The sequence below is a fragment of the Propithecus coquereli genome, unplaced genomic scaffold, assembly GCF_000956105.1.
Source record: "Propithecus coquereli isolate 6110/MARCELLA unplaced genomic scaffold, Pcoq_1.0 Scaffold273, whole genome shotgun sequence".
NCBI lineage: Eukaryota > Metazoa > Chordata > Mammalia > Primates > Indriidae > Propithecus > Propithecus coquereli.
In genome coordinates, this window is record NW_012148319.1 from 1055014 (window position 1) to 1079300 (window position 24287).

Genomic DNA, 24287 nt, shown 5'->3' on the forward strand with positions numbered 1-24287 from the left:
GGGATGCACCAGCATGAGGAAGGTGGAGGATCAGTGCTCAGTGGGAGTTTGACCTATTCAGCCGAAAGGTCAGCTTGCCACAGAAGAACCCATTATGGAACAGAAACAGGACAGCTCAGTGGATCTGCAATGTCGAAAAGGCACTTTGAAAACAGCATGAATATTAAGTGTCATTATTACTAGCAAGAGAAAAATCAAAGGGGCATTTTTTTCAATGGGAAAATTTCTAAAATATAATTGAACAGTGATTATTATGAAAGAATATTCCAGCTGGAAGGGATCTTGGAGATCTCTAACCTTCTCATTTGCTTCAGAAGCAAAACATACAACTAAAAATCTTAAAACAGAAAAATCAGTCTTCTATGCTGAGATTAATCTTTATTACAAATATAGACATAGGATTTTTAAAATTCTAATATTCAGATATACTTTAGATAGTACTACTGTGTGTATGTGTGTGCATGCTTCTGATTAATTTCCTATTCTAACATGCACATTACTCCCTTCAAAACTCCTTTGGCATTTTTGATAATGCAGCTGTCTTGCTGAATACTGTTTTCAGTTTCTAGAGTGTTAATTGCACATTATGGTAGCTTGGTGTGAATGATCCCACATGAATAAAATCTGCAGCTTTTTTTTTTTTTTGGTAAGATTATGGGGGTGGGTGGCTTTTGGGAGGGAGAGGGAGAGTTGAAAAACTTCAAGTGTCCACTCTGTTTTTGAGGCAGTAATTAGGATTCAGAAAGCTCCTTATTAATAGTTCATAACTAGGGGGCACTTCAGGGCTTTCAACTACAAAATTCAAAATAAACCACCGCACCTCACGAAAAAATCGACTGGTTTTAGAGAATATAAAATATTCTACAAATAACTAGATTACGAGGGGGCAAGAGAACAACAGCCTCCAGATAATAACAGACCCTGAAACATCACAGGAAATGTAAGGAGACTGTTTATTTTCTAGAATGATCAAGATGGCAGCTCAAACGCCTTCTAGAAGCATCGAGACAGTTGTCTTCAGTGCGGTGCACAGGGTTTATTCAAGCCTGGCTACTGGTGGCCTTTGTTTTCCTGCCTTTTCCCCGCTAGAGCTCAGACTGTTCTCTAAATAAATGTCTTCATCCATGAGTGTTACCTGCATCGTTATTCTTTGTTCTTCAAGTCCTCTAGAAATCTGAGTGTGTATCCCCATACATGCTAGCATAATATATAAGTATCTTGTAAGTAGTTTCATGCTATTCTATTCAATGGCATTTTTATGGCACGGGAACTTCTCTTGATTTATATGTTTTGCACTTATGCAGGTGATGTGGGCTGTAATGACAGTTCCTAATTTTACAACCAACATAAATATGTTAAACAGGAGCCCATTATGCCCTTGGTAGGAGCCCAGATTTAACTCTAGCATTATTGCTAACTGAATAGATGTTAAATATGTACTTCTTATCTTGCGCTTATCCAATCGCATTTGGCATTTTGAGAATTGAGACAATCATCTGATAACTCAGGAATAATGCAAACACGTTTATTTTGTTTCTCCGTGTTAATCTCATTGTGTTTATAGAGTATCATTAATATCTAAAGAAAAACTAAAGGGACATTTCCTCCTTGGGGTCCATCATCCTCAGAAAAGTAATAAATTGTTTTTGAGGCTCTCTCAGATTTCTGTATTTTGGAAATTGACAATTTCTAAAACCATGTGGTTCAGACACAAGGTACACTTATTATTGCTGAAGAGGCAATGCTTCATCCGACCTACTGATATATTTCATCTATTTATCTATGCAAATACAAGAGGCTACTTTCTGAATTTAAAGAACACTAACAAAATTAACCCAAAACCCCGCCCATATATACACTCACGGGATATTGCTAAATAAATGGAATGTGCAGTCCCCTAGTCTGTGAAGATTATGTCACTAGCTAGCTCACTGACAGTGAGATGTGAGAGGTGTGTAAGTTGAACGGTTTATCCAAACTGCTATAGGAAAGAAAGATCAAACCATAGTAATTCAACTTAAAATTCAATTCAACATTTACTGAGTGCCTATGCAACGTCGACAATTTCTAGCTACTATAAGTTAACTAATGTTATGAAACCTAATAGTCCAAAAGAAAATTGTATGCAATTTAAAACAAAAACTAAGCCCAGCATATAATTATCAACAAACACCCTACCACCTTGTGTTTTACAAGGGTTAAAAATCAAACACCTGGCATTTTAAGAGACTTTAAGTGGAAGAGATACATAGGGAGAAAGGTTTTTTATTTTTAAAAAAATCAACTAAGGGAATTCTAGTTGTCTCTTTCAGAAATCCAAAAGGATATGATGAATCATTAGGACTGTGCATTTGGCCTTTCTCTCATTAAAAAGTAGAAGACTTGGAAGGAAACCACAGTCTGAAACATGTATCTGAAAAATTAGTTTGGCCCCTCAACAATGTCAGTAAAAATGTTCTAATCTGGACTCTTCAGCATAACCTCACACGGTGGTCTTTGAGAATTAATTGAGTGCAGTGAAGGACAATCCTTCTTTTGGGAAATGCACCACATACTCCCAGTCCCATTCCTCCCCAGCTCCTCACCTCAGGGACGCACCAGCATGAGGAAGGTGGAGGATTAGTGCTCAGTGGGAGTTTGACCTATTCAGCCGAAAGGTCAGCTTGCCACAGAAGAACCCATTACGGAACAGAAACAGGACAGCTCAGTGGACACACATAATGAAAGGGGGAAAAGCCCTTTCCCTTCACGCCCCCAGCTCCGCAACAGCACTGTTCACAACAGGGAGGTGGACCACAGGCCACAGAGGGGCTTGCCATCCGAGGGGTCACTCGAAAAAGGCATTCACAGGTGAAGGTGGGTATGACATCCTGAGGCAGGATTTCCCATGGACTGTTTTATTAGGGCAAAGCAGTCACTGGCAGATAGGGAAGACCATTTCTCGATTCCCCCATACGTGGCAACCGTACAGTACCACAGGTAAAGGTGGCCTTACAGTTCTGCACGTAGTATCTCAAGAACAGAACCAGGAAGCATCCACCTAGCAAAAAGGCCAGCTTCATGCAGGCTCACCTCTGATGGCTGCCCTCTGAATCCTTTATCCAAGGGGCAAGGATCTGTTCCCACACTGAGCTTGTGGGGAAGGAAGGACTAAAGGGCGTGCTAACGGAATCCTGGACATCACTCCTGGGGCTGGGCTTTAGCATTTGGGCTGAGCAAAGTCAGGCTCTGGGAAAGAATGGAGTATAGAATGCTTAATGAGCCTTTCCATGGCTACTGAAGAAAAGAAAAGGGATTTTCCTTGAAGAATCTCAATTAGGCGTCCTCGCTGTAAAGCCAAGGAAGCCAGAGAGAGTTTTCTCAGGAGCCCCTTATGTTCATAAGGCACATATTAGTGTGTGCGTATATGCGTGTTTCCCTACCCAAATAAAAATTTCTATGTTTGCATGTAATATGGGACTAAATCTTCATTCTGAAACTGGCCTTCACAGCTCTGCCTACTGTGAGGCCCACAATCACAAACTGGATCCTTTCAACAGTAAACTCTACAGTGTTTGTGCATGCCTTAGAGACTGGGGGAATTTCAGGTCTGGAGGGGAGACACTGAAACGGTTAGTGCCTGGAACCAGCTTAATCCATATAGCAATGCTACATTTGAAACTGTTGTTGAAAGCACTGTATGTGGAGTTTTCATGCAGTGCATCATATAAATATCTGAAAACAAATAAAAACAATGCTTTTTCAATGTATTTTCACCAAGATTAGTTTCTGCTATTTAAAATACAGGATAATTGATGACCAGAGAAAAGAAATAGGGACATTAAACACATGCTTGATTAAAAATAAACACAAGGAAAAAACCGTCCTGTATTCAGGAGTAGTACACTTTGAGTTTATTTTTAAAATCATTTTTAGTGGATCTTTTTTAAAGATCTTCATAATTCATATCCCAGAGCCTATTAACACATTATACTACCAATTTAGACCAAAAAAGGTACTTAATCCTACAACTGCAACTTCACAAAGTCTTATGCTGATCTAAAGTTCTTTGATGCAGTACATATTTAAATGTCTTCCACAATTTAAGTATGGACTGAATGAACTAGGGGAAAGAATTAGGGATGACATGATTGTAAGAGTTTAAATACTTACAAATGAACTGCTGGATTTGGGAAAAAGAAACCAGGTCTGCTTTTTTCAAAGAAGCATGTTTATATTGCTTCCACTGTTAAAGAACTAAGGGGAAACATACAACGTTCAATCGATATGTTTAGTCAAGGGAGTGTTTATTATGCAGTTCTCATCTTCTTAAGAATTAAATAGTATTCATACAATTTTTGAGAATTTTTCTTTACAATTTTCTACACCAGAACAGCATAGTCCTCTAAATGTGAAATAGCACCCAGATATCACTGTGATAAGTCTCGTCAATGCTTTCATGTATCAGATCAGCAACAAATTACAGAGACTTCTTCCTGGTACCAAGTTTCCATTTTAAAGATTCACATTGCTCACACTGTCTTCTTTTTCCATTGAAGGAAATGAGCGTTCCTAGGCAGATATTTCTCCATCTGTAGCTGTAGAAAGGGGAAAATGGCCTTTCTCCAACAATCTGGCAGTTACTATAGGAACTACTGCGCATTGCTTACGCAGGCTACATATAGGGTGATTAACATTCTTCATGGGAGAACCCATACTTCCCTTGACAATGAAATTCTTAAGGCAGTGGGTTAAGCTGCTGTTTGGAGTGACAGCACTTGAGGGAATGAGGTCAACCTCTGACAGTCAAAGTCTCTGAGGACAGAACCTCAGGAAAATGCAGGCAGATCCACAGCCTGGGCAAACGCTTGGGGAGTGGGGTACGCGAAGGGTCCTCAAGAGATGCCATGCGTCATGGAGGAGAGGGCTGGCCTAATAGACAAGGATATGCCTTGTGTTCCTGACACTCCAAAAGTAATTGCTAAAGGGTGCAAAGAGGAGTTTTTTAAAATGGTAGTTATTACTCAATCATTACAATTTTATTTTCTTAACTATTCCAAAATAGCAATGTATATAAAAAGAGGGCAATGTTTTTAGGACTTTGGTTTTTACCAACACAAAACACATCTGAGGATTTTCTAAGTGTATTTATTGGCTTCAACAACTTGAACTCACAGGGATTGCTTTTGGCCACAAAGCTTAAAGTTAACTATTTCATTCCCTTTACACAGCGGAGGCAATGAATATTTCCTCGTTTCTTTACAAAATAAATAAAAGGTTAAAAAAACCAATCATGACAAAAATTGATACCTATCTTTGGATTCCTAGCAGAGATATAGGATATGTTGGGTTGGAACCCCCTCTCTAACTGAAGAAGTTTTGAGAGAGACAGTTATAAAGTGACTTCAGAATAAAGAATATAGACTAGGAGAATCACCGAGTGATAGAGAGTCTTGATTTGTATCTAACATGAACTCAGCAAGAAGATATAAACTAATTTATTCTGGCTTCAGGGCTATAGCAGCAAACGTGTATTGAACCTCACTGTGAGGCAGGCTCTCTGCTGGTGCTCAGGATACAAGCTGACTAAGACACCGTCCACGGAGTGAGACAGTCCCGCGTGTAAGAAGAGTCCAGTGTGCCCCACGGAGTGGGCGTCACAGATTCTTGCCCAGGCTCCGTGCCCAAACATATTGCTTATGCAGGAAGGTGCTCTGCTTTCTAAGTACAATCTTTGGGCCCCAGTTTTGAGCTGCTTCTGGTGGTGGCGTTGTTCAAATTCTTCTTCCAATGACCATTTTCCTCTAGAAATCACCTGCTCTGTGTCAGGCAAGAATACCACATGCCTCTCAAGAATTAAGCACACAATTCACAGAAAGACACCAAGTGCTCTCTGATCAAAGCTCTCAAAGGAAATAACATAGAGAACACATCAAATTTAGGATTTGAATACAGCACTAACTTTGGAACGTTTAATACTTGTCCCTTCATTGGTAGAAATTATCTTCCCCACAAATGCACAATAATCTTTTTGAGTGGTTTACATTTTTGATGGGGGTTAGAGTTGGTATGTTCCCTCAGGGAGGGAAAAGGTTTAGCATGCTTTCGTTTTGCAAACTATCTTAAAAGCCGTTCCAATGAGTGCTGCTTCGCTGCTGTCACCCCTCTGACCTCAGCAGCAAGCAGTTAGTGGCATGAGTCTGCCCAGCAGGAACGGGCTGGAGATTACCACTGACTCAGCGCAGTGTCAGCTGTACTTGCTGGTGAAAGGAAGAGGTTCCACATCTGGTCTCTTGACTTTTTATTTTTCAGTCTGATTCCAAAGCTTCATGTTATGACATTTGTAACATCTGCTACAAATACTGAGGTAGGTCAGGCACAATCTTATTACTTCCAGTCTAATGCTCCATCCATCCGCCGGGCTTCCTAGGCCACTGATACGGCAGGGAACTAAGAAACATCGGCTCTGCAGGAAGCAGCTTGTTTCTGTGGGAGAAAAAATAACATCCTTTGCTGTCTCCCTCTTCTCTCTCCTGTTCTTCCATTCAGTCACCCCTTCTTTCTCTCTCTCGGGCCACATCAATACTTGGCATCATGCTCAGTAACTTTCTTTCTGCCAAAAGAACAGTCAACATAAATAGTTCCATGAAGCGGTGGGGTGTTGGCCCAAAGGACACAAAGCTCTGCTTGTAACAAGCACCTGCTATTGAAAAGTCACTCTGAACAATTTCCTAGGCACAATAATCTCAGGCTGTGGTATTACCTTTATTCATCGAAAATTTAGGAAGCCTTATAATACAGAAGATATTAAACTCCATTGACTGAGGTGTTAGATATGTATATTTCTAGATAGGTTGGCAGAAGAAAGCTAAAAGCAGGCATGCAAAATATTTTTTGAGCCTCTACTCTGTGTTGCACACTGTGTCAGAGGATGTAGAAGTGAAAAGGCACCATCCTGCCCCTCCAGGTGATCAGAGCCTAGTGGAAAGACTGACACAAGCAAACGAATAAAATGCAATAAATGTACAGCTCTCAACTCTCTACTCACGGTGGGGGCAGGGAGAAGTGGGGTCAGGAAAGGTCTCAGAATAGGTACTGCTGGAGCTGGGTATGCAGTGAGGTCACGTGACCAGTGAACTAAATGGTCAGGACTCTGGGGCCCGCTGGTCAGACGTGAAGGCATTTCATTGCTTTTCCTTAAACTGTAACAGCAACTCTCAGAGACTTGCAGGGCTGGGACCCCCACTACTCTGTGCCTTCTTGGGGGATCAACAGTGCCGCTTAACAGCCACATAATTACACCCAGGAGGACCAATCTCCACTCAGCACTGTCTGAAAACCCACAGAAAAACTTTACAATCCTGTCTCCCATTCTGCTGAACACCACCGCTCACATCGGAGCCCCAAAGTGCACGCCCACATCAGCACATCTAGCTGGGCACCGTGCGAGGCAGCTGTGTCACCAGCCAGGCTGTTATATCACCTCGGGTTCTGAAGGGCATTATTGTGACTCAGGTCCCTTACTGTAGGCTATCTGATTCGTTCCCAGGGAGCTGCTTGGGAAGAATTACATTCTAGGGAACAGCTGTGCATGGAGGCAAGGATTTGAGTTCTGGAGTCAGGCAGACCAAGTTTTAAATCCTCCATTTTTCCCTAATTTGCTGGGTGGTCTTAGACAAATTAGGCTCCATGGACCTCAATTTCTCATTCTGTCAAAAGGGTTAATGCCTCTTAGAGCAGTTGTGAGGACTTGTGACATGCCCCGCTCTGCTTTAATTTTCCTCCTACAGCTTATCTGCATAGCGTCTGTCTCCCCCACCAGCATGTCACCTTCGCAAGCCAGAGGAATCATTGTGCACCGCTGAAGCCCTCGCAGCTAGAACAGGGCCCAGAACACAGAAGGCACACAATAAATACTTGTGAATAAATGAACACTCTAGAGCCCAGGGCCCAGCCCACAGGGCACTCAGCACACATCAGTTCTCTCCTCCTTGTTATAAAAAGCAGAGGCTGGGCCGAAGACGACTTTTCTCCTTAACTATCTTTACTCCAATTTTAACGGAATATTAGGACTTTTTCCCCCGGTATGTTGTCACCAGGTTCTGCCTTTCCTACAGCGTGCTGTCAAATCCACAGTGTCACCACAAACCCTGTGGGCCAAGGGCAATGAGGGCCTCAAGCCAGTGCACACACACACATTTCGCACACACTTGGGCATGGAGCCAGCAATTCACTGAATGTCAGCAACTGCCCACTGAATTTTCTTTTGAAGGATTCACTCATGCCCTATTCCAGCAGTAACTGGCATTTGTTTTAAGACGCCGAATGCCTCAGACATAACTTCATGAGGTAAACACACACAGCCACCACCGCTGGAAACCAACATCAGCTCTTACAGCCACACCATCTTTCCTCTGATTTCATACAAACAAAAGCCCACACGGTTACCCATGGTAACTGAGCAGGAACTAGGTCTTACTTACATCAGAAGTTCAAGGTCTGCATCACTATTGCTGCCCGCCTCTTGGATACTACCAGAGGGTATGATTGAGGCAAAGTTAGAAACTAAATAAGAAATATGAGCACAGTTTGGAGTATACAGATTAGTAAACAGGCTTACAAGACTGTCAGACCTGGAATCAAGAACATATATAAGCACATGCTTCCACACTTACCACCACCAGTAAATGATTACAGAGAAAAAACTTAACTTGAGGACCTATTGTTTAGATTCAAGACTAAGCTCGTCTTTCTCTATTAAAGGTTCTTAACATGTTTCTTTCTTTGAAGAACAGAGCTGTTTAAGCAAACACTCTTCCTCAGACAATAGTCACATATCAAACTTTGCATATACAATTACAGAAATTCCAGAGAGCTTCTGAAAACCACCCATAGACCCCGTGTCAAGAACTCTTGCTTTTGACAAGTCAAGCATCCACATATACCTGTACCGTCAGAGAAACTGAACAACTGATTCACTGAATGAATGCGTAAGTAATCAAATGATACTCAAGTGAATGAAAGCAAGGAGATTCAGTCAAGAGAGAACACAACGGAAGCAGACACTTGGATTCTGTGTGGAAACTGTGAGACTGAAAGAAGCAGCCAGTTAGTTGGTTTATTCACAAAAACTGCCTTGTGGAATTACACACTGCTCCTCCCCTTCTAAATGCAGACAGAGGGAGGAAAGGAAAAAGAGATAATGAAGGTTTGCAAATGAAGTGGGTACAACTGTGCAATCAATCAACATTTTCTGAAAAAGAATTTGCATCACTTGCCAAAAATCTGAACTGAATAACTGAACCAGAATTCTGATGAGAACGGACTTTGCCACTAGCCAGTCATTTTTATGTGGCTTCCAGCTGTCTTGCTTCCCTCTTCCAGCGGGCCATGGGTCCCTTCAGGATGGTGGGTTCAGCCATGAGAATTTAATTAGCCACAATTCAATGCATGTTTATTCTTTTAATAAACCTTTACTGAATGGTTACTCAGTGCCAGAAATATGTTAATTGGAAAGGATATGATTCAATCATTCATCTAAATACTCACTGAGGGCCTACTAAGTGCCAGGCCAAAGGCCACCACCAAGGAGAGAGAAATCTGCCTGCATGGAGCTGACATTCTAGTGGAGAGTCAGGCAATGACAGCAATAATGACACAAGCACATCTATACATGAGGAACAGTGTAAAGAAAAATAAAGAAAACGGGGAAGGGAAAGAAGTGACAGAGACTTCTGTATTCCACAGGAAGATGAGGGAAGGCCTCTCTGAGGATGTATCTGAGAAGTGAAAGAGTAGTGTGATGCGCAGGTGAAGGGAAGAGAAAGTATCAAGACAGGAGAAGCTTATCAGGTTCAGAAAGTGACAAGGAGCCAATACCTTCGAGGAACTTAGGGACTCAGGGGAAAGAAATATAAACTGTAAAAAAGTAATGGTTTACTTGGAGGACCCCAGGAAAAGGAGAATCTAACTCTAGTGAGATTCAAAGACGTAAGAGAGAAGAGGGTGTTTGGGCTAGAAAGTAGTTTTCCAGGAAAACAAGCCATGGACTGGTGGGGGTGAGGGGAGTGCTCAGGCAGAGAGAGAACATACTGGCACAGCGTGAGCCAGCCATGGGAGAATCACGTGTAGGGGAAGAAATGTCGGAAGACATCTATAGGCTAAGTCACAAATGGCCTAATACTGACAGGGGTTTGCAGTTCACATACAGTAACGAGGATCCATCTGTGAAGTCTGCACAGGAGGGACATGAGCCGTGTGTGTTACGTCAGCAGAGGAGCGGTGCGGAGGGTAGAGCCGTGTTTGGAGGAAAGCTGAGAACATGGCTACTGTATAGTCTAGGCAAGAAATGAGGAGGAGTTGACATTAGTAAATAAGACTGCACATAGGGGTTAAATTCTAAAGGTATTTAGGAGGTAGGATTGAGAGAGCTCTGTGATTGATTCATAAGGGACAAGGGAGATTCAAGTATGAATTGCAAGGGTCTGGGTTAGCAAACGGTATAACTGGTTTCTTCACTCCCTGCGGTAGGACATTCAGGAAGGGAAGAAGGTGTTAAGGAGAAGATGGGACATTGAACTGGAGGTATCTTTAGGACATGCCCATCAGGATACCCAGTGGGTCTGGGCTCAGGATTGAGTTCTTGGGGGAGATGAGGATTTGTCTGCAAGTCAGTAGCCTATAGGTAGGGCAGAAACCACAGGAGGAGGGCTGGGGCCCAGCCTGGGGAACATCTGCATTTATAGAGAGGCAGAGGATGGGGAACCAGCAAAGAGCCCGAGAATGAACAGCTGCAGAGGTAGGAGGTAGATAAAGGGCAGGGCATTCTGGAAAGCAAAAGAGTAGAACATTTTAAGGAGAAACTCATCGACTCTGTCAAATGTCCTGGAGAGCACTGAAGACCTTGGGTGGGGACACTGCAGTAGTTGAGGAATGAATGAGAAATGAACGAACTTAGGTATATACTTTACATTGCTTTTCTAGAAATTTGGAAGGGAAAGGAAGGAGAATAAGGGACAAAAGCTGGGCAAGGAGAGTAGTGGGAAAATATCCAGGGTAAAGACATTATTTTGAAGTGACTTGAGGATGTTTACACCCCAAGAGGAAGAAGCAAGCATCAGTCATGAGATGGGAAAAAATGGAAAACTCTTCATTTTACTATAACCTGAATCTACGAAAATGATGTACCATGGTGAGGTGGCCCAGCTAGCATAACAGGGATTCTCAGCCTCGAGGTCTTCCAGATGACGGTAAAACATTATCAAGATCTGTAACACCTGTTCAGAAGTATACTCTAATAGGGAAGCTGGCTGAACATATCCAAACTCAAGCCATCACTGCTCCCCCAAGCCTCTGTCCCTTCTCCCCGCTGTTAACGAGTCTCCACTCTGTTGATACTGCAGGCTCATTATATCAGAGCTGTCTCACATCTCCTCGATTTTCTCCACTGTGTAAATGGGAAATCAAAGACCCCAGCCTGCACTGCTAGAGTGCCTCTGCTGCCAGTTTCATGAAGACACGAAAATTCATCTATATGGGTTTACAGAGATGCCAATATGCTCTAAAAAGCGCAAGACCCCACTTTGGGATGATGCTGCTTTGAAGTCTCCCCCTCACTTCATGCTACAGTATCATCCATCACTTCACTCATCAACAAGGACGTTGTCTCCGAGTCCTGTCAGCCCCGAGTCTGTCTTTGTATCTCTCACCATGGCAAAAGCTTTTTAAATGTCATAAATACAGAAGGTACCTGGAATTGCTTTTGGAGTCTCTGCACCTCCTGGATCACAAAAGCAATAAGTATTTCTTCCTTGAAGCCAAGATCCATCAAAAACCCACAAGCAAGTATTCTAAGAGATTATTAATATGTCCAGGTGTGAACTAAAAGAGTATTAAGTAATCAAAGAAAACTAAAATGCATTATTTAATCAATTTTGATTAAGCCAATGAAGAAAGAAGCCAAGACCACTTTGTGTGGCAAAGAAAAAGGCCTTGTTTCCCAAGAAATATTTCTTACAGAGGCAATTGTCTCGCTTTCAGTGAGGTTAAATGTTCCAAGTGACAAGAAGGAAAGACAATATTTTTCCTGGAATTTCAAAAATATTGTTTATACAAACTCACCCTCAGTACTCAGAAGAAAATACTAAAAGCCCTCCTCAGCTCCGTCAACTCACTCCCTCACCTCTTCCCCCGTCTGCTCCTCTCCTGGACAGCTCGCTCTGAGGCCTTTGGAATGTGGTATGGACTCTGCGGTCACTTTTATTTTCTTGGACTAATTTCATTTTTATTCACTTGCAGCATTGCTACTGAGTCAACTTTTTCTTTAGACTTTTACCCATAGTTGAGATGAAATATGTTCAATGTTTTAGAAAGAACTTCTTCCATCGTTAGTATCGACATAGGCCTAGCTCTGTGCTCTGCAACTGAGGTCTCTGCGGACTGGCCAGGAACCGGGCTGCACAGCAGGAGGCCAGGGGTGGGCAAGAGGGAAGCCCCATCGGGGAACCCATAGCCACTCCCCATCGCTGCACTGCCTGAGCCCTGACCCCTGTCAGATCAGCCGGGGCATCAGACCCTCATAGGATCCAATGCCTTGGGGATCTGAGGTGGAACCAAGGTGGAGAGGCACCTCCCACTCCCCACGCACCCCCACCCCTCCTGGCCTGAGGAAAAGCTGTCTTCCATGAAACCAGTCCCTGGTGTCAAAAAGATTGGGGGCCAGGACCACTGCTCTACAATAACCTTCAAAGGACCTTGAAATTTTTATTTATCTTTGTCTGTAAGTATTCACGAGTACTTATAAAGATGGAGTGATAGCTGTAGTTTGGTATTAAAAGCACAATTTTTAGAGTCAGAAACCTTTATTTCTATGAATAGCTCTGCCATATACTAGTTGGCAAGCCCAGATAAGAAACTAGCATCTGGATCTTAGTTTCCTCATCTGCACAATGAGATAATAATACCCTGTCCAAAGGCTTGTGGCAAGGATTAAATGCCAGTGTTTGTGAGTTTTCTAGCATATACCCAGCAAATAGTGAGGGAAAAATAAATTTTAATTCAATATAGATTTTTAATTGCTCTGCAGCAAAATAAAAATGGGTGCTAGTAAAGTGTTTTTGATGAAGAGGCCTAATAATTCTGTTACTTCGTAGGTTGCGTGTCACCTTGGGCCAGTTAGAAAAACCTCAGAGATATACGGTTACTAGAAAGACAAACATATCACCACCTACTTTAGCGTGTTCATTAAGGATTAAGTGAGATAGTGTGTGTAAAGTGCCTAGTACAGTATCTAACATGTAAGAGACATTCACTAAATGTTAGTTCCTTTCCCCTTCCTCAAAGATGTATATTCTCGGGCTCATTTGTAAATTTTTAAAAAAGCTGAAGATTTTATAGTGTAAATCACATGTCATGCTCTTGTTCACAATATAATAGTAATAAAAACAATTAAAGAGAGAATGATCTTGGCATATATGAAAAATCCTTAAGACTACAGCTGAACTTTGATGCTATGCTATGGATTTTTAGCATAATAATCTTTTATGAGAGTAAACAAAGGAAGGTAGAATGGTGTGGTTGCTTTAGGTGTGCATATACTTATTGTGTGAGCACACTCAGGTATATGCATGTTTGCAGGTATCTACACACATATTTAAAAGTCTACACTTATATTCTCAGCTTCTAACAAAATAAATACATGGTAGGTATTGGGAAGCTTGATTACATTTTGGCTGTCTAGTGCAGAGACACTATAAAAATGGCAGCAGCCTAAAGGTTATCTTCCATTTTTTGCCAAGAGGGATACACAGTAGAAGAAACCAAACAGACGCCAGCATCCTGGCCTTCTATTCCTCAGTCCTCCCTGGTCAGGTGGAGCTTGCTACAGGCCCATTTGGGCAGCAGGTGTGGTGCTGCACGGCTGCGGGTATCTGACTACTGACGAGCGAGTGTTTTCAAAGGGCACCGCAGACTGCTGCCTGACCCTTCGGAACAACACACGGCAATCTTCCCTGTTTACACATGTAAGGGTAAAAATAAAAGAAAACCGATTTTGAATTTTTTAAAACTACATTTTGACCTGAGGCTTTTAACAAAGGCTCCATATATATCAGTCAAACAGCGAGCTTGGCAAGCTTGTATAGAGTCTATTAAACGGGGAATAAGGTTCATGAATTTCAAGCTTGGAGGGCTCTAATTACCTCATGCTCAAACTTTAACTACAAAACTCAGATAAATTGCTGCACTAAAACCATAGAAGATCCTCCACCTGATTTGTGCCAGTGCATCTAAAGCTCAGTGAGCCTGATCCCAGTGAGGTTTTTCAAATCAGTCCTAAGAGAATATGCTCTCTCTAATGAGTATGTACGGATTACTTGGATGTTTTGGTAAAGCTACCCGGTAAATTAGTCAATCTGAAATTTTATTAGCCGCAAAGCATTACAGCAGTCAGTCATATAGGCCAAGAATACTGGGGGAATTAAAGTCTTTTTAAGCACCTATTAGTCAGGTACCAGGAATCTGTTTCAGGCCCTGGCTAGCAGTTGTAACATTAAACTAATTGGCTAATAGTTATAGCTGTCACTTCAGTGTTTTTGTACTTAGAGGTGTGATCCCTTCTTGAACCAATTTATGTACACCCAGAGGGGGGTCCTATTTTTATTCTAGTTCAATGTATGATTTAGATTCCAAAGTCAAAAAGGAAGGTGGGGGGAGTCTGTATATATAAACTATGGTGTGAAACAGCTAAACCTGAACGCATGTACTGACAGCCTAAAACTTGGAATTTAGCAAATGTGGGAGGCAGAGGACAACGCAGAAAACAAACACCACTCTTAACTATTCAAAACATCCATATTTTATCAAAGATGCACTGAGGAGAAATGTGGATTTCCCTCTGCCTGTTCTCACACCCTCCATGGCTATTTATCTAGTTACAAACTTTTATAGATGTGAAATATTTTAAGAAGTCCTTTAGAAATGGCCCGAGGTAATTTCAAACTTAACAGACCCTGTCCCACCAGAGCTCATTACAGTGAATTTTATAACAAAGTACCCTCTACTTAATTTTCAGAGCCTAGCCAAGCGTACTGGAAATGCAGCTGCATTAAGTGCAATTAATGGTACAATAAAAGCAGTGGAGGGCTGTTTAACACCCAAGAACCAGCCGTAAACACTGGCTTCATGCTCTCCAGCAGTCAGCGATGTGTCAAAGGACCTGGAGTGTGAGATTTCCGCACCAAAGGGGGAAACGCCTCTCTGCTGCTGGAGAATGTCCTGTCCTTTGACAATTCCACCCAGAGACTGCACAAAAGGACATAAAGGTATTCCCTCCAGTTATGCCACTGGCATCCTCACTCCCTTTGAGCAGGAGCCCAACACAGTAAACTCATATTCCCATCAGTAAGGGAAAAGGACAAATTCAATTCCACCAAAAACAATGAGTCTGATAGCAAGTGACTCACAAAACCCCAAATGATTTGGTTTCAAAACTAATGAAGTAGAATGTCAAATGACAGAAAAAGGAAAGAAGTATCCAATCAGAATAGTTTCAAACAAAGCAAAAAAATAAAAACCAAAAAGGTTAGTGGGCAGAAAACAATTATAATGATATTTGCAAATCTCTTTAATGCTGAAAAATCACCTCTTAGAATTTGAATATGAGCGGAAACCACAAATAAACAAAAACCTCACTGGTTGATAATAATCGTGGTTGTTAGAAGATTCATCAAAATGTTAGTTAATTTGTTAAATAAAATATTTAGTCAACGAGGTCTGGAAAGATGATTATATACACTGACCTTACATAAGTAATTAAAATAATTTTATCATGGAAAATATTTGATTCACAAATGTCTCTTAGTAGCCTAGCCTGAATTCAGGGCCCTACTCCCTCTATTTCCATTCCTGGATAAAATTGTTTTTTAACTATATAAATAGGGTAGGAAGTACATTAAAGTTATATTTTTTAACTAAAAAATTCCTACCAACCCATTGAAGTGTAGAGAATTCTTCCTAATCATAATATTATAGACCTAGTTAGCCTAAATAAAGAAAAGCCATAGATAGTACCCAAATTTCATTTTCCTGAAAACATACTTCTAAACCTCCTTCCCCAATGAAGTTCTCCCAAGAGCTTTTATACTTGTTTTGGTTTCTTCCCCTTCCAGTGGCCGGTCACTCTTGGCTGGACGTGCTCCTGGGCAATGAGAGCAGCCTGGGAAGTGCACAAGTGAAAACTCAGGCAGGAAATAACGGGAGGACCTACTAAAAGTGGAGGCACTTTAGTGGCATCAAACTAAGTCCCTCTCCCTCAACAAAATTATAACCCTGAACACCTCCTCCAAAAACAGAAAACACGCCACATCCCTAAAGACAAATAAACAAACTGCTAAAAACCAGTATAAGACTGAGGCTCTTTGTGTAACTGCAGACACATAAAGGGGAACTCCAGGCCTTGGCATGGCTCCTGGGCTCGAGGAATGGCCGGAAGTGCTGAAACTGCCAGGTGGACAAAGGAATGTTTGCAGTAGAATTCATCTACGTTTTACAGAGAAGAAGGTCTTTAGAAAACAGACAGAACTGGACACATTTTCAAAAAATAAACAATCTTGTTTTGACAACTCACCCCATTTCTGAATGGTCTAAAAGATGGTTAAAAACAAGTTGTTTGTACTAATGCTTTCCAAAAGGGGTCCTATTACTAGCCCTCTCTTCAAAAGGTTTGCTAAATCATGCTATTATTTTTGTGAAGAGTAACAATAGTCTTCTCTCTCTGCACATGGGATTTAAATTAATGTATCCACATGCAAAGAGTCCTCGATTTACAAATGACCTAGGCTTATCAGTGCCCCATCCTCTCGTCCTCCTCACCCTCATTTCTGCAGGTGTTGAGGAGCACCCTTGGGGTTGGGGGAGGAGGAGAGAGGCTGCACAGTAAGAAGAGTGCGGGTTCTAGAATCAGGCAGATTGAAATTTCAAGCATGGTTTTGCTATTTATCAACTATGGGATCTGAGGCAAGTTACTTAGTCTTGCTGAGCCTGGATTTCCTCCTCTCTAAAATGCTTGCTCTTCGGGTTGTTAGGAGAATTCGAGGACACAAAGTGTGAGCATGCTCCACATACTCATGTGCTGATTTCCCATCCTCTCCCCTTCTACAGTAAAAGAACTCCCAAGAAACAGGGACCTTCCTGGAAGACAGGCTCCTCCAGACCAGTTTTCCAATGCTTTTGCGTATACAGTTGGCCCTTCATACTGGCCAGTTCTGCATCTGTGGATTCGTCCAATAGCAAATAGAAAGTCTTCAAAAAATAAAGAAAGGGATGGTTGCATCCGTACTGAACATGTACAGACTTTTGTCTTGTCATGATCCCCTAAACTGTAATAGAGTATAACAACTATTTACATGTAATTTACATTGTCTTAGGCATTATAGGTAATCTAGAGATGATTTGAAGTATTAATATATGGGAGGATGAGCACAGGTTATATGCAAATACTATACCATTTTAGATCAAGTACTTGAGCATTCAAGGATTTTGGGATCTGTGGGGCAGGGGTGGGGATCCCAAAACCAATCCCCAATGGGTACCAAAGAAGGACTGTACTGTTCTCTTGGCTAAGACTGTCCCTTACCCTCAACTCAGTTTATACCAATCTTGCCATTCCAGCCTCATCTAGCAACCTCACCTATGTAGCTTCTCTCCAGTGAATAGTTGCAAAGCATCTTATGCTGCTTCAAGCTCTTACAACATATTCCATATAAAGCATTCACTGTATACCTTGTTCATAATTTTCCTGTGTGTGCCCACATTTTAATTTGTGATATGACTGCTCTTATTTATAATGCACAGTGTCAATAGATTTTTTTCTTTTTTTTTTGAGACGGGGTCTCACTATATTGTTACCCAGGCTGGTCTCAAACTCTTGGTCTCAAGCCATCCTCCCCCCTTGGCTGGGACTATAGGTAAGTGCCACCATGCCCCACTCCAATAGGTATTTATGAGTGGTCTTCCTAAAAACAAGAAACGTTTTGAGTTTTTTTCTTTACTTTTTGCTACAGTGTCTGAAATAATATAAAGAACCCCATTAGAAATTTATCTGATATAGCAAACATACTTGTTTAGAAATTGAATCTTCTAAGTAGGTACAAAGATTGTTAGTAATTCACAACAGCAGTGTGAATTGATGTCACCAGTTTGCATTTTCCTTAATCCCCAGAGGAACTGAGCTATTCTATTGGAATTTTGATAGTGTGGGGGAAAAGATCATTTTTGAGCATTGAGCTCTTTCAAGATAGGGAAGTTATCTTACCTCTCTTATCCCCAGTGGTGGACTTAGGATGGCGGACAGAATAACCATAGGACAATTCGGTACTTGTGGTCCAGAGGAAACATTCCTGGCAGGTGGAAGGAGGCATTAGCAACATTGATGGAAGGTATTTGGAACAATTTTGACCTATTTTGAATGTTGCCCGACTCTATGTTTGTGCCAGGTGAGGTGACAGTACTTCCTCCTGCCACAGCCTGCTCCCAGGATGCAAGGCATGAAAGGATGCTCAGTCTTATCCCTGGGTTCCATCATCGGTACACAGTCTCTGTGGACTCACCTAGGAACCTAAGCTCAATTTATAGTATTTTTTTTTTTTAACTGGGAAGAAATGTACCAGCTTTATAAACTGAAAATGGAACATTCGTGTTTATAAATCTTTCTAATAGATCCTAATTTCCTTGAGGGCAAAGATCACCATCTGAGTTATCCTAACCGAGAATCAACATTTCTATGTACCCTGTAGTCTTTCCATAAATATGTGGTGGCGATGATGATGAACTGCAAGCAACTAAGAGTGGCTAGTGAGGAATGAAATGAAATTCCAAGAAGCAGTAACATTCAAGATACTTATTTAAGTACTCAGCTGAGATGTGAAAAATAAGGGAGGGAAATTTGTGGTCTCAGCAGAGGGCGGCTTGTCTCTTGAACTGCACATTTATCCTTAGGCTAGTTACACCAGCTCATGTGCTCCAGGCAGAGTAATAAAAGCTTAATTCCATATCCTTCCACCTGGCTAACCCAGATTTTGTGAACACAAGAGAAAGAAGTGAACTTCAAGAATATCAATCTACTTCCTTTCATGAGCTATAAATGCACTCTAAAGTAAAAGATACGTATAAGGATCTCTTGACCTAGTATACCTTTTAGCTTTAAGTGGAATTGACTTTATTTTCCTGTCAACTACAATTTTCACTAAAGACTCCTGACTTCTTAATGGTATAATAAAGTTTTGCCTAGGATTACAATAAAAAGCTTTCATAATGTCCACGACCTGAACATCCCGGATTTATTTTTAAATTGCATCTGAAAATCAGTACGAATGGCAATTTTGTTGCTTATGCCTTTGAAATCAGATTTTCATCCCCTTGCCTCTCTCATTTGGTTCATATCTTTTAGTACAAGTTTCATCATGTAAAAGCTAAGCTTAGAAAAGAGGTTTGCATAGGCTCAAATAAAGTTTACATGTATCTTAGTTTGATATATTTTACTTTTAGAGCAAATTAGTTATTCCTTGTGTTCCTATTGGAAAAATATAAATATTCTGGAATACAGCCTTTGCCTTATCCATCCCCATTAACATCACCCTTAACTACTTGACCAAGTGAGACGGAAAGGAGAGGAGGAGGACATCCAAGATTGCAAGAAATTTCTGTACACTCCCTTCACTGGTGACCCTTCCCCTCCACTATTCTCACACCCACCCTTTTAAGTTGCATATCCAGGAGGAGTGGGAGACAGGGTGACATTTGACTCCACAGTGTCACACACTTGAACATCATGAAGGCTGTGACTATCTTCTCTCCTCCCAGTGTTGCATAATGGCCTTACTGTGAAATGGGCTGGCCTTACAGCACATCCGGGCAAGTGAAAGGCAGCTGCCTACTGACTTCTGAAAAGCTTCTGATGAAACTCTATGTAACTAAATCCTTTCAACTATAAAGGGAGATATAAGCTGACAAAATTGCTTTTCTACTTGATTCAAATGTTAAATTTCAACTCTAGCATACAGAATTTCATTTTATTAGCAAAAAATAATAAGTTAAAAATGAAGGTCCAGAAAGTCATTCCATATGCTTCAGGTTCATTTATTCACTAAGTATGTATTGATCACCCACTATGTCCCAGAGACTCAATTGGCACTAATGATTAGGAACAAAAAGAGAAATGGCCCCTGCCTTCATGGAGATTACAGGCTTCTGGATTGCAGTTACAGCAAATGGAACCCAACTAAAACACAGCACTGCTTGTACCACAGCTGTTATCATATATGCTCAATATGTCAAGATACGGATGTCACTGTGCTGAAAGAGAAATTTTCTCCTAGTAGGGAAATAAAGGGTTACAAACAGAATGCATTCTATAAGAATATAGATTAATTTTTATGCATGGAATTTAACTGTAAAATGAAGACGTAAATTCTGCATTAACATCGAGAATTACAGTACAATATGCACAGGCCTTACTTATACTTGACATTTTTTATTCAACAGCTTCCAATCAATCCCTGCTTAGATAAACATATACATTTTCCATCCAAAAGGAACCAAGCTTGTTGCTCCATCCCCTCTCCTTTGTAAAGGAAACCTTAATGCGCCCATTCCTGGGAAATTATTAATTGGCTTTAAGCCATTCATGCTCATTTTTTTCCCTATATCTATGATCACTCTAAGTATGGGAATGTGACCCAGTCCTGCCCAATAAAGACATAAAGGGAATTTTATGAAAGATTCAGGAAATATTTACACTTCTTCATATTTCCTCAAAAGCTGTTGTCTAAGGACCTGATGTTTGGAGATGCAACAACCATTTTCCCACCACGAGGAGACAAGTTTTGTGGGGAAAAGGCAATGTGCTAAAGATGACAGAGCAGAGAAACAGAGTATGGGTCCTAGTTGACCTTGTTGACCCACTGCACTACCCACAAATTTCCCTTACAGAGATAATTAAATCACGTTAGTGCTTATACAACTATAGGTTGCATAATCTGTTATTTGCAGCCCAACATATTTTAACTGATGTACCCAGTAGATTTTGTTTTTTCAAACCACAAACAAGACCTTGCATAGCAAATATCAAGTTGTCCCCATAATTGCTGGGATAGTTTAAACTTTTCATTTAACTTATTTAGACAATAGTATGCCAGAAGCATTCCAAGTTTGAAATCCCTCGTCATGAATACCTACATTAATTAACTTAAGCCTAACATTGGAGGCACATGAAATTTGGGGCTAGGGGACGGAAGGGGTGATGGTGATGTATGTAGAGAAAGCATGTAAGGGAAGAAGCCTAAGTTGAAAGGAGCGGGACACAGTAGCAGTGGTGGTACTTAAATATTAACTACATTCCTGGAAATAGAAATGGGAGTCTCTATAGTTCAGCCAGATTAAGGAAAAAGAGTTATGGGGTAAAGCTGGGGACAACGAGAAGAAAAGAAAACAGGAGGGAGTTAAAGTGTCCGCAAACAAACCCTGACTCATTTCTACAGAGTTTCAAACAAGCCTTAGTTCGACAAAAACCTAAAGTTGCTAAATCACCCCACAAAACACATCCTAGGGATATGTGGATTCAATTACTGAGCAAGAGACCACCAGCAGCAAAGATGTTATTTCTGGAATTTCAATGCAAAGCAAATGTACAGATGTTGGCATAAAAGCCAAACTGTCTGAAATGGAATTGAAGATAGAGATCCAGGGAGAATATTAGAAGAGATCAAGAATTAAACATGCAATAAAAGATACATGCATGGCATCGAGCTTGGGCAGCTAGTGTCTCGTGACACTCCGATGCTAGTAATGATGACATGTATGGGCTAAAAAAATGGGAAAGCGTATAGAATAAAGCAAATACTATATTAAAATCACTATCTCTGTGGGCAGGCAGTAAAAATCATATCATTCTCATTGAAAAATAATTCATTAAACTGCACCCCAGCAGGATGTAAAGAACAACACACAGCATACAAAGATATTGAGCAGCAGGGGGCAATAAACTTTATAAAAACTATTTAAGCATGCACCAAAGCAAGATAACACAAGGAGAAAACAATGGAAATGTCAGCCCAATTTATAAGATAACCATGTTAATACATAAGTGTGAATGCTGCATGAAAAACATACACGCTTATCACGTTAAAATACACACTCTGCAAAACCATCCTTGAGATGTTAAAGCTGACCTGCTGCAGAGCAGAGAAATAAAAGCCAGCAGGTTGCCATGTGGAAAGGCTGGGCCAGAAGAGCTTCACACCAGGTAACCCATCCAAATACCATAATTGCTTGCGGGTATCTGAGACATTGCTCCAGGTAGAGATGCAAAGGTGAACTGAAAACAGGGCCATGCACATTCCGTGACCAGTGATGTACGAGGACACTTGTAGCTTTATGCTGCTAGGCTTGAGCAACCTTGCCTCTAACCCCCTTTTCTCCCACATCCCTGGGCAGTTCAATATGCAGTCCTGTTTGAAGAACTGTTCCTGGCTAACGTACAGCTTAGGATGACATCAAAACACAGAAGGCTTCTACAAGCCTTTTCTCCAACTATTCTCCTCCCCTGTCATAGAATCCCCTCTTGCTTCTCCACAAACTTCCCTCCCTTAAAAATAATTTCTCCGGGATTTGTGAGATCCATTATCCCTATGAGGCCACTTGAAAGACATTAAAGCTCTGTTTAATGTTTCAGCAAATATTTATTGATCAGATTTTCTCCTGTCACCTTTACTGGATGAGGGGTGGAAAGGGAGGGAAGAGAAGGGACAGGAAAACCTTGTCTCCGGGGCCATCACAGTGAGGCAAGGAATGGTGTACAGATACTAACGAACCAGAAAAGATGACTGAAATAAAAATAGGGCCCCAAAGATAAACTGTGCTTAAGAGAACTTAACTTACAATGAATCTGAAGTGGCCAAGATAAAACTAATGACAATTATTTTAAATGAACCGTTTTCATCTCTACAAAATTATTTCCTAACTTTTATGGACCTAACTGTGCTATACAGAATCTTCCTCACACTGTTGCAGGGCAACAGAAAAAGAGGCCAAGATAGGAAGCCTACAGAAACCAGTGTAGCCATAACACCAGCCAAATGGTAGGCTTAGCATATAAGCATATACCATATTCCCTAATCAAACAGGTATCAAATAAGCTTGTGATGAACCAACCCTTCCCATTGACAGTCAAGATCCTTGCACTTTCTTATCCCCTTTCTTTCCCCATCCCTTGCCCTCTCCCTCTATTTCTTGTATTTACAGGGGCACTAGCACACGGCATGGACAAATGGCCTACTTAGGTTTGTTTTAAAGTTTTTCCATAAAGTCATATCCAGGAATTTAAGCCTCCTATTTCTGTTCCTCTTAGATTACAGGACAAAAAAGAAATCATTTTGGGCAAATTTTATTTTAAAAATCCTGCTGGGTTGAAACTTTAGATTTTAGGCTGGAAAGAATTTTTATGGCTAAGTTATAAACACCTGAAACTCAGCAGGTGCTACTAAAATGTACAGTTTTGGGATTGCATATGCCTTCCCTAATTTCGAAAGTTGATCTAGTTGAAGATAATTTGTTTTTAAAACTGTCAAACTATAAAAGCCACTACATTTCCTTTCACTAGCTTATAAAGATTAATTGGAAGTAACACATGCTTGCAATTTATAGGTCAAAGAAAATTTTCCCTGTTCAAGTAGAGTTTGGCACAGGAAAACTACACATCCTCCAGCTGAAAACTGAGATCAAAGCAACCAAGAAATAAAATATCTTGGAATATTCATTTATTTGTTTGTTTGCTTTAGTATAAAATCAGAGGTGACAGTGGATGCATCTCTCACTAGAAGACATAATAATTTTTACATAAGTTCACAAGAATAAAACTGTTTCTTCTCTGCTCTAATTATTTTCAGATTCCTTTCACAAGCTTCTATAACTAACAGTTTCGATATTATTCAGATAAACGATGTAAGGAATCATGCCTAGCAAAACCACGTATGTGGAGATAACCAATGAGCTGCCAAAGTAGAATTTTATATGACTGATCAGACACAGTTTGGGATTTAGGATTAAAAATTTAGAGAACCTTCAGCAAATTGTCTTGTTACTGTCACCATAACAATGTATTTAGGTACTTTCATGTTTTACCTTTTAACCTATAAATAATACTTGAATGGTAGTAGACAGTGTGAATAACTGACAAATTAACAAAACATCAAATGGTTAACTATGCAAAATAAAAGCAAAAGATATTGATACTTAAGAAGAAAGAAACTGAACAA

General features: G+C 40.7%; 1 protein-coding gene across 1 annotated transcript in view; it reads right to left on the bottom strand.

The window, feature by feature from the left end:
- NPAS3 (neuronal PAS domain protein 3) overlaps positions 1 to 24287 on the bottom strand; it is an 855986-nt gene that overhangs the window by 420196 nt on the left and 411503 nt on the right. Inside the window, 1 exon segment of the mRNA XM_012647885.1 lies at positions 10677 to 10712. Within this exon segment, the coding sequence (XP_012503339.1) occupies positions 10677 to 10712 (36 nt within the window).